The sequence below is a fragment of the Danio rerio genome, chromosome 10, assembly GCF_052040795.2.
Source record: "Danio rerio strain M-AB ecotype USA chromosome 10, GRCz13ab, whole genome shotgun sequence".
NCBI lineage: Eukaryota > Metazoa > Chordata > Actinopteri > Cypriniformes > Danionidae > Danio > Danio rerio.
The window spans coordinates 27,905,620-27,917,867 of NC_141030.1; the positions used below are offsets into that span (position 1 = coordinate 27,905,620).

The 12,248-nt window shown below is 35.3% G+C and overlaps 1 protein-coding gene across 1 annotated transcript in view; it reads left to right on the plus strand.

Moving 5' to 3' along the window:
- The window catches only part of gbe1a (glucan (1,4-alpha-), branching enzyme 1a), a 265,946-nt gene that overhangs the window by 211,938 nt on the left and 41,760 nt on the right, over window positions 1-12,248 (plus strand). The window contains exons 13-14 of the mRNA XM_087270612.2: window positions 1,828-2,012; window positions 3,595-3,725. Coding sequence (XP_087126738.1) covers window positions 1,828-2,012; window positions 3,595-3,725 — 316 coding nt within the window. The remainder of the gene's footprint in view (window positions 1-1,827; window positions 2,013-3,594; window positions 3,726-12,248) is intronic.

Below are 12,248 nucleotides of genomic sequence, written 5' to 3' on the forward strand. Positions count from 1 at the left end.
TGCATGTTCTCCCTGTTTGCGTGGGTTTTCTCCGGGTGCTCCGGTTTCCCCCACAGTCCAAAAACATGGGGTACAGGTGAATTGGGTAAGCTAAATTGTCCGTAGTGTATGAGTGTGAATGGGTGTGTATGGGTGTTTCCCAGAGATGGTTTGCAGCTGGAAGGGCATCTGCTGCGATAATATCACTGTGGCGACACCAGATTAATAAAGGGACCTAGCCGAAAATAAAATGAATTGATGAATGAACATTGCTTAACATTCCACTTTTCCTTCAAAAACTCTTTGGTTGCTTTTTCAGTATGCTTTGGGTCAGTCTCCATCTGCACTGTCAAGCACCTTCCAATGAGTTCTGAAGCATTTAAAACATAATCAATAAATACAAGAGAACCAGTTCCATTGACAGCCATACACCATGTCACTACAACCACCATGCTTCACTGCTTAGGATCATGAGCAGTTCCTTTCATTTTCCATACACTTCTCTTCCCATCATTCTGGTACAAGTTGATCTTGATCTCATCTTTCCATAGGATGTTGTTCCTGGCTTTTTTAGAACTCTAATCTGGCCTTCCTGTTTTTGATGCTCACCAATGGTTTACATCTTGTGGTGAACCTTCTGTATTCAATCTGGTGAAGTTTTCTCTTGATTGTAGACTTTGACAGACATACACCTACCTCCTGGAGAGTGTTCTTGATCTGACCAACTGTTGTATAGGGCGTTTTCTTCACCAGGGAAAAATATTCTTTGGTCATCCACCACAGTTGTTTCTGTGGTCTTCTGGGTATTTTAGTGTTGCTGAGCTCATTGGTAAAATCTTTCTTTTTAAGAATGTTCTAAGGAGATGTTCTGACCAGGCCTAATGTTTTTGCAATCTCTCTGATGTGTTTCTTTTGTTTTTTCAGCCTAATGATGGCTTGCTTGACAGATAGTGACAGCTCTTTGGATCTCTTCTTGAAAGTTGACAGCAACAGATTGAACATCTGGTCCAGATCTTGACCTTTTATTCACTTATTGTAATTGGGATAACGAGGGAATAGAACACACCTGTCCATTGAACAACTTAGAAGCCAATCGACCAATTACTTTTGGACCTTTAACAAGTAGGAGGCACATATGAAAACTGTTGTTATTCCTACAGTGTTCACCAGATTTGGATGTAAATATTCTCAAATTAAAGCTGACAGTCTGCAGTTAAAGCACATCTTCTTCGTTTCATATTGGTGTATAGAGCCAAAAATGTAAGAGCTCTGCTGATGTCCAAATATTTATGGCCCTAACTGTATATACAGTATAGTAAATGTAGTATACAGTAATAATAATAATAATAATAATATAAATACTACTACTAATAATAATAATAATATAAATATTAATAATAATGTTACTATTATTATATAGATAGTAGATAATATAGAATATACTGTATTTTAATTATATTTTGCCTTAGTAACAAATTCCAGTAACAGCAAATCTTGTTTCTCTCACTTTTATCAAAGTTGTTCTCTTTATCCAAAATAAATATCCTAGAGAAAAGAAGGCTAATAAAATTACACCAGCATTTCCTCTGGAGATCTTTAGATGAGCCTTACTTTGTAGCTGTTAATGGCCAAGCCTTCATAATAATACAGGTAAAATTTAAAACAAATCTTATTTATAGTTTAAAAAATACACACAGCAGTGTAAGGAAATCTCTTGCGAAATGAACCTGTAGGGTATGTAAGTTATAACATTTTCATAACACGCCAAATTACCTGAAATGCTCCAGGGTGTGTTTTCTTATTTTGTTGATAAAAGCATCTTCATTTTTCAAACTTTTCTTTTCCCAGGCAATGAGTTTGGCCATCCAGAATGGCTGGACTTTCCTAGGAAAGGAAACAATGAGAGCTACTATTACGCCCGTCGCCAGTTCAACCTGGTGGACACAGAACATCTGCGATACCGACAACTATACGCTTTCGACCGTGACATGAATCTCACAGAAGACAAATACAGCTGGCTGACTGCCGCTCAGGTGATTCCTGCAAGTGCGCGTCTCAAACTGGTTTTAACCTACAGATGAAACCCGCTGTAAATGTGCTTGCTGGATCTGTCCTTGCCATCTGTTATGCTGTGGGGAGCTATTTATCTGCTATGATAAATGGAATATGAGATGCATGGTCCTTATAATAATGAATTTGCATAATACAACCAACCAGCCATGACGCGGGAAGACCATTTCACACATGCACGCACACACATACACACAAACACCTTATAATGAAGAAAGCAGAAATATGATTTTCATCATCTTTAACAAAACACTTTATTTTAATTAATCTTTAATTAATTCTTTCAATCATTTGTTAGCTTTTTTGTAATTTATTTATTTGATATTTATGCTCACATACTTTTAAATGTTTGATAATATTATATTGACACTATTTGCACTAACCCACACCTTTTTTCTCTGTCTGTTTGTTTGGTTGTTTGTTTGTTTATCATTATTATTAGTGGTTGTAGTAGTAGTATTAGTAGTAGTAGTATTTTGTTGTTTACATATTTATTAACCTTTACCCACATGTAATTAATTCATTAATCTATTAATTTATCAATGCTTTAAAACATTTTGTTCCATTTTGCACCTTTTCACACACTCATCTTATTTATGTATTCGCAGTGGTGTGGAATGTGTTTGCCCTCTTAACCTCTGTCACACTTTACGGTTTCAGATCATCAAACTACTTAAAATGTCAGTCAAAGATAACACAAGTAAACACATTATGCAGTGAAAATTTTTCTTTATTTATTTTTTCTTTATTTATTTACATTTTTTATTAAAGAAAACAAAATCTGAAATTACAGCTCAAACTTTGATTCTTGGGCACACTTCTGAATGGCTGAAAAAAAACTTTGTCTTTGTAGTGGTCTAGTCCGACTTGAATCCAATTGCTGTGGCATAACCTTATAAAAGGCAGTCCATGTTTGAAAACCATCCATTTTGGGTGAATTACAACTATTTTGCAAAGATGAGTGGGGCAAAATTCATAATAAATTTCATAAATTCATAAATTCAAAATGCACGGACTCATTGCATGTCATTGAACACATTTGATTGCAGTTTTGTATTTAGTTTTCAATTCAAAACTGCATTTACTTGTGCTGTCTTTAAATATTATTTTAAATTAGTTCGATGATAATTTATAAAGTGTGACAAACATTCTAAAAAATAAAAAATCAATAAGAGGATGAACACTTTTTCACACCACTGTACATGTTTATCAATTTATATGAATGATATAGTAACAAATTTATAAAGTATAGTTTGTGGTAACAAATTTACTTACATTTACTTTGGACCCTTTTAAACCCAACCTGGTCAAAGAGAATTTTACTTATTCTTCTCTTCTAGATGTTTAACAAGTTGCTCAAAACTGTATAAATCCAACATATCAGACCAGCTAAAGCAAGCAAACCAGATTTTGAGTGGTTTAGGGCCATTTTACTGCAGATTTAGATCATGTAGAAGTCAAATCTAAAAAAGCTAATTTTACTCTGAGATTCTTTCAATTTGACAGTCATTTAAATCATTTACATCTAGTTTTGCTTTCTCTCAGGCTGCAGTCACGACTCTGAATCAAGATGACAAGGTGATTGTATTTGAACGTGCAAACCTGCTGTTTATTTTCAACTTCCATCCCTGCAACAGCTACACGGACTACAGGGTGGCAGCAGAGCATGCTGGGAAGTATCCTTTTAAATCAAGCTGTTCCAGAAGATGAGCACATCTTATTCTACATACAAATTCACCTGCTTATACTGTGCCCTAAAAGTATGCACTTTTTTGTGAAAAACAGTACATACTTTTTGTGTGTAACAGTGGAAACTACTATTTCATTATTAAGGGACTGTTCCATTGCTTAGTTTTGTCTCCTGTCCGTCATGCTTGCACATATTCCATGTGAAGTCAATCTTTTAACATTTCTAATGCAAATAGGATGCATTTCCATCAATTTGTTGATGTGTCTTAGTATTGGTAACCTAGCAATAGTAAACAAGGCAATCATAACAGTGACAGCTGATTAATCACATGGGTGTAATGTTTGATATGTCAGAGTTTAAATGATTCTCCCATTATTTGCATTAACCCTTTTTTGCACAAGTCAAACAAATGTATTGTATCAAATGAAATGTATTGTAAATTAAGGGATTATTATTTGAAATTTGGCATTTCCATCACTTGTTTCTCTTGAATATTTCAGAATGTGCATTAACACAGTGTTATGGAAACACATTTAATGTTTCAGAGTAGGTAAAATCTGGATAACATTCAATTAGATAACATTCATTGAATTTTACATTAATAATTATTCTAAACCCTTTATCTAAACCTTTCCACTTAACTCACATATCCAACATATTCGTAGTTTTCAAACACATTTAACTCTTTTTGTAGTTTTAACCTGCTTGTTAATTTGAATTGAGAAAACTCCCTTTATAGCTGTTTACGACCATTGTTTAGTCATATGTTAATATTTTACAAAATCACGGTGTTCACAATTTTCTGCATCTCAGACAACAATGTTGTAAAGATTTATAAAAGATAAATCACTGTCTGAGCAGCTGAGATTAGGTATGGATGTAAGCATTACAATCATGTTTTTAATATTATTGCAGCACACTCTGAGCATATATTGCTACAATTTGTTGTTCACTTTTGGCATCTAACAGAGCATTTGGACTCAGAAACTGTGATGCGTGAGGTCAGGCTTAACAAACGGATTGAATCCTCGTCAAACACACTGTGTGTTGTGGGCAATATTAACAGTTAGAGTGTGTACAAATCTGCACTGTGAATTTCTAGCAGAAGTAGACTAAGTGGGAAACTTCTTGGAATACTTTTTTAACCATAGTAGATAGGATTTGGGACATGCTAATTTGTCTATTAAATACTATTTGGGATGGATAGTATGTGAATTGTGACAGCATTGGTGATAAAAGAATGAACAAACGAACGAACGAACGAACGAATGAATAAATGAACCAATCAATAAACGAACCAACCAACCAAATGTCTTAATAGTCATTAAAAATACAACCAAAATGAACTGAAATCCTTTGGTTGCTTAAAAGAAATTAATTAAGTCAATCAATTTAGTAAATAATAAACAAATAAGAGGATATTAAACAGATAATAGAAACCAAAACATACCATTTCAAGATGCACAGTTAACATAATATTTATGGCAAGAATTCAATTGTTGATACCAATAATACATATCCTAAGAATGAATAAAAGTCAAAACGGCTTGCCATATAATATTTGATATTTAGATAATTATTGCACTATCCGTGACAGATTAAGCATAGAAATACTGTTCTTCTCAGTGGATTGATAGACTGTGTTTACATGCATATGCGATCAGTGAAATAAACAGCAAGTACGTGAGAGGTGGTCCAAATATCCCCACAAGTTGGTTCATAGCAGAAATTGCTGACCTTGGGATATTTTTTGGTCCACATGAGGAAAAGAGTTTATAAATCACAGAGAATATATATATTTTAAAAATCTGCAAATTGTTTCTTTCAAAGGTAGGGTTGAATCTACAGTATGTACAGTATAAAAAATCATTGCATCTATAGAAAGTCATAAAAGATTCAAAAACAAGTATGTGTGTGTCCTTCAGCACTTCGTGGCTCTCTTAGAGGTCGATCTGCCATTGGTTGTAACATGTTTCCATTGATGTGTAAAGACGAGTTTGTACAGTAGGGAGGAAGGGGAAAGGCAAAAACCGCCTGTCAAGCCTTGAAAACACATTTAATTGGCTGCAGAAATGATAGAGGTGACTGTCATCACACAGAATGAACTGTCCGTGCCATTGTGCGTACATGTTTGTGTGTTTGCGCACATGTGATGCTGCATTGGGGCATTCAGGTTGCACCAATGGGACTTTGTGTTTATATGGAGATTCCAATTAAGAGAAGAGAACCAGACACCCTACAACGAAAGAAACTACGCCTCATCAAACATCACCCACTCGCATAGATTTGCTCTCACAAATACCCTCAGTCACCAACATGCGCCTTTGCCTGTTTACAACCCACAAAGATGAAGCTGGTACAGTTGTTGTTGTTTTTTTATAGAAAGTGGGTTTTTCAGTAGTGTAAAAAGTGTTTCCCCCCTACTGATTTCTTATTTTGCACATCTGTCACAATTTACTGTTTCAGACCTTCATTCTAATTTAAATGTCAGTCAAAGATGACACATATAAAAACCTCATGCGGTGAAGGTTTTCATTTAAAAAAAAAAAAAAAACTACAGCTGAGGCAAACTTGGGGTTTTTTGAATGGCCAAAGAAAAAACAAAATAAAGACTTTGGAGTGGCCTAGTCAACTTCCTAACCTAAATCCAATTGAGATTATGTGGCATGACCTTAAGAAAAGGTGGTTCATGTTTAAAATCCATCCAATTTGGGTGAATTAAAACCATTTTGCAAAGATGAGTGGGATAAAATTCCTTCACAGAGCTGTAACAACACAGTGATGAAAACACTTGATTGCAGTTTTGTATTTAGTTTTCACTTCACTTTGTCTTTTGTTTTGAATTTGTTTGATGATCTGACAAATTAATGTGTGACAAACATGCTAAAAATTAAGAAATCAATAAGGGGATGAACACTTTTTCACACCACTGTACATGTTTATCCATTTATATTTATGTTATAGTAACACTTTGTTGTTGCCTTAGTTGTATATCCAAACATTTACTTTTTTCCCTTGTATAACACTTCTGAAACAAGCCTGGTTCAGTGCCTTTAATTAGAGCTGCTCTCCAAACCTGGTCAGAAAGTATTTTACTTAGAGATGACAGAGGTGACTTTCATCACACAGAACCAGCTGCCCTTGACATTGTGCGTACATGTTTGTGTCTGTTTGTGCACATGTGATGCTGCATTGGAGCATTTAGTTTGCACCAATGGGACTTTGTGTTTATATGGAGACTCCAATTAAGAGAAGAGAACCATACACTCTACAACAAGAGAAACTACGCCTCATCAAACATCACCCACTCACATAGATTTGCTCTCACAAATACCCTCAGTCACCAACATTCGACTTTGCCCATTTACAACTTGCAAAGATAAAGCTGCAGTTGCTGTTTTGAATTTCTCCAATGCTGAAAATTCTGTCTATCATAATATGTAGTGTATTTATGTAATTGACAGTGTTTATATTAGTGCAAGAACTGTAAAATTGTATGGAAATAACATTTTGGGGTGTTTCCTAGTACTGGTTTGTGGCTGGAAGGACATCCTTTGCATAAAACATATGCTGGAATAAATGGCAGTTCATTCCGCTGTGGTGACCCCTGATAAATAAGGGACTAAGCTAAAGGAGAATGAATGAATGATGATGATGAATACTACTTAAATGTAAATCAATTAATTATATTATTTTTATTATTCATTTTAAAAATGTTGGTTAACGCTGTTAAATACATATTTTAAATTGTTAATAAATTTTATTTTAAGTTATTACAAAAGCAACAATAATCATAATAATGTTGTATTTGTTACATACACAATGTTAGATTTACATCAAAATAAATACATATTTAATGTGAATAGTAGTAAAGTATTATCATTATCATCAACATTAATCATAAAGGAGAACTAAAAATGTCAAATAATACATTTCAGACATGGTAAATATTTAGAAATTTTGCCTAACTAAAATCTGAGCTGTGGTTTGAGCCTTAACTCTATAAATCTGCATTCTTGTCCTAATTCTAGTCTTCAGTCTTTCTCAAGGCGTTTGTTTGCGTCCAATCATGAATCTATGTATGAGTCCCTTGAAACATCAGGCCTTCAGATTGGATGCATCTATACCTCAGATCAATAAAACAGGAGACTGTGGTGGCAAACGTGCAGGGGCAGCTGCTTCAGATGGGGAGGGATCTATTTATTTTGCCCCCAAGAACTGATCTCTATGCCGGGGGAGGCTTGAGCCTCCGCTAGGGGTTTTCTGCAATCTTGATGCTTCAAGGGAAGAAGACTGTAATCGATACCATGATATAGGAGTATCTCCAGACTCTTTCCGCGTACCTCTTTACACTTTTATGTTTCATTCAATGTGTTTTTGCTCTTACTTTTGAGTCTTCTCGCAGTCAAGGAAGCAGACAGGGATACTTCTTGTCTGTGATAGTCAACAATTGTTTAGGAGGCACACTTTGCCAGGCAGCAGTTTGATAAATAAGTAAAAAGACAAACACTATGTGTGCATTGCAAGGTTGAAGCCAGTGCTAAAAGAATATTGTTGCTAGATGCCACAAGAGATGTGTTGTTTGAGACTGGCAATATCCTTTTAACTTTTAAACATGATGAAATACTAGAATTGTTCTTTACAAAATGGAAAAGTTTGGAATTGTTTCAGTTGAACAAGTTGTTTCCCATTGGGTTTAGTGTATGTGTTTTTGTTATAGCAGAACTTTTTTTCACATAAATATGTTGAATTGACACTGACCAGCCGCTTTATAAAGCTACAGCTTATTATTGCCGAGTAAAACCACTTTTTGCTTCCTATATTGGACAACTGTTGGGCCCAAAGTGAATGCCAAAGAAAATCTCCCCAATGCCATTACAACACAAGCAGTCTAAACAACTGACACAAACCACAATAAATCTAGCTGTTTGTATCAAATGAAAACCCCAAGATAAAAATACTAGTAGATCAGCAGAAATTCTCACTCCAGCCCGACTGACATCAAGAATCATTTCACTTTCAAAGTCACTTAAATCACCTTCATTCTTATGCTGTGAACTTCATCAGATTGCTTAACCCCATCTACATGCCTGAGCGCATATTTACATCAATGAACAGATGAATACAAGATAGTCACCATTGAGTATACTGCAGGGGTGTCCAAACTCGGTCCTGGAGGGCCAGTGTCCTGGAGAGTCTAGCTTCAACCCTAATCAAACACACCTGAACCAGCTAATCAAGCTCTTACTAGGTATAAAACTTCCTGGCAGGTGTGTTGAAGCAAGTTGGAGCTAAACTCTGCAGGACCGCGGCCCTCTAGGACTGAGTTTATAAACCCCTGGTATACTGTATCTAGTGGAGATTAGGGAGCAATTTTTAAACACTAAAGTTTTACTGTTTGTTTGTTTGTTTTTTGTTTTTTTGTTTTTTTTTTTTGTTGTATATTGGGCATTAAAAACATTTATTTTTTTGTGGAAAACAGTGATCAAAATTAGTGAACAGCAATGATTGTAGCATGAAAAAAGTAACAAAAATAAGTTTAAATTACTTTCACGTTTTCATACAAGTAACATTTCTGAAATGTACAGCAATCAATAATTAGTAGCAAATTCTGCATTCAAAGAACATCATTAGTTTCTCCCACTACTCTGCTGTAAGCTTGATCCACTCTTCTTTAATCGCATCCACACTTCCCTAACTGAAGTGAGTCTCATAGCCATAACTTAGTTTTTTTTTTCCGGAAATGTTCAATAAGGTTTTAATCAGGGCACTGGGCTGGCCCTTTTAAAGTGCTTTCAGCTTCAAGGAACTGCTTTACCTGTTTTGGTGTTTGATTGGGCTCATTGTCCTGCATGAACATTGTTGACAGTTTGAATGATGAACGCAAAGAAGGATTATGATAAACATTTACATTCGTTCTGCCATGTAGCTTCATGAAAGGCCAAACTCCTGCTGCATAAAACAAACCAAACCATGAACTTTACCTCCACTGTGACTGACTTCTGTACACATTTTTGGTTCAGTGTTTTTTTTCCACAGATTAACAATGATCATAAATTATCATAATAATACATTGTTAATGGAAAGTTCGCCTGCCAGGTAATACCAGATGACACAATGGCCCCGTTTACACTATCAGGTCTTGATGCCCAATTCCGATTTGTTGCCTATATATGATCTTTTTTTTTTGTCTGTCCGTTTGCTCATTCTTTCAGTTGTGACGCATATCATGTGTTTACACTTGCCATACAATTTAAGATGTCGCGCATGCATGACGGTGGGTTCAAGCATCTGTGCCACACTAGTCATGATGGAAGAAATTGTCTTGTTTTTAGCCCTGCAAATATGCGAAGTGTATTATAAGCAGTGAAAGGTTTAGTCCAGATTTACCCCCATGCAGTTTATGTAATAGTATGGCCCTGATGTGTGTGTGTAGATGAAGATGCAGCATTTGCCTGTGAGCGCATTGGTGTTGGAGAGAATAAAGTTGTTTTATGTGTAGGCCGCTGTACGTGTATAAATAACAACAAAAAGCAAAAGTTTCAACACAAAGTTCACCCAACTTTAAAATGATTTTGAGGTGGAGGAGTGGGGAAAGGGCCGTCATTGCAGCTTGCGCTTATGGTTTATATGCTGTATGATGTCCTCCACCATTCAGAGAAATTTGTGGGTACAAGAGAGATATCAGGTCTGGCCGGAGCAAATTGTGTCAAATGACCACTTTCCTCCTCCATGTTTTCTCTGTTGTTGTTGTTTACCACATTGGCATCTCCACACACGTTCTCCCTTCTACCCCGTTAAACCGCAGAGAAGCACCGCATTGTCGCAAGTTTAATAATGTACAGAACAGAATGCCTCAATAAATCCGATCTTCCTGTTTACATGACAGTCGCATTGTCACATATCCGATTTATATCTGATTTATTTCCACATATGAAGGAGGCCTAAAACCGATCTGTGAATATCCTAGTACATGCGTTTTTGTTTTTTTGTGTGTGTTTACACGATCATGGAACAGATCCGATCTGTCACATATGAGCAAAAAAATCAGAATTGGGTCACATTTGACTGGCAGTGTAAACGGGGCCATTGACACCAATACCTGAAAGTTTTTTTTTCTGAAATTGTTCTCTAATGTTAGTCATTGTTCTTTTTCAAACCTCTTTCATACAGTATGTATACATTGCTCAGCATAAATGAGAACACCCCCTTTGAAAAGTACAGTTTTAGTCAATGTCTTAATGAGCACAAACAATTTACAACATCTTAATATGGCTAAGTCTTGTATTACATCTATAATTTATTCATTACATAGGTGTCCAGCTGACAGTTGACTATTAAAGGGTTAAAAACTCTTCCTATTTCATGTTGGGAGTAATGGCACCACATGAAAAAGAGAAGTCTCTAGACCTGAGTAAAAAACTAATTATTTTACACAAGCAAGGTGAAGACTACAAGAAAATCTGCAAAGCATTACAGGACTAGACAGATTCTGCAGACATTTTTTGCTAAATCTGCACAGAATATTGTAAAAAGTCTGCAGATTTATGCGAAATGATTTTGGGTGTATCGTAACTAAACACTTTGTATGTTAAAAAATGTTTAATTATTGTTTACAATGCAAATCCTATTAAATCCATTTATTTGGTAAACAAAGCAAGTCTCTCATGTGATACAGTATATCTACTTAAAGACAGAAATTCTTTACTAATTGTACTGTAAGTAAATCATATGAACATTTTCATATTAGTCTGTAATATTACTGAAATTAATTCAAAAACGGATTAAATTTAAATATACACACATTTACACACTATAACTATATAAATAGACTAAATGATGGGCTAAATATCTGCAGATTTCTGTGCACACAGATACCGTGTGGGTCTACTTATCTGTCAGAATACAATAGCAAAAGTGGTACTAACATTTAAAATGGTCGTTATGGAATTTTTTAACATTACAATGATCATAAACAATCATCGGAAGCCTGTTGCATTTCTGAAGAAGAACATGGTGAACGTAATATAATGCTCAAGTACATGTCTCCTTATCTGAACACAAACAAACATCTTTTGGAAATTCTAAATAGACAAATAGAGCATCACGGTGAGCATCCGGTTTCCCCCACAGTCCAAAGACATGCGGTACAGGTGAATTGAGTAGGATAAATTGTCCGTAGTGTATGAGTGTGTGTGTGAATGTGGATGTTTCCCAGAGATGGGTTACGGCTGGAAGGGCATTCGCTGCATAAAAACTTGCTGGATGGGTTGGCGGTTCATTCCGCTGTGGCGACCCTGGATTAATAAAGGGACTAAGGCAACAAGAAAATGAATGAATAAATGAATGAATAATTTATCTTTGCCATGATGACAGTAAATAATATTTGGCTTGTTTTTTTCAAGACACTTCTATACAGCTTAAAGTAAAATTTAAAGGCTTAACAAGGTTAATTAGTTTAAGTAGGCAGGTTAGGGTAATTAGGCAAAATATAGTATATTGATGATTT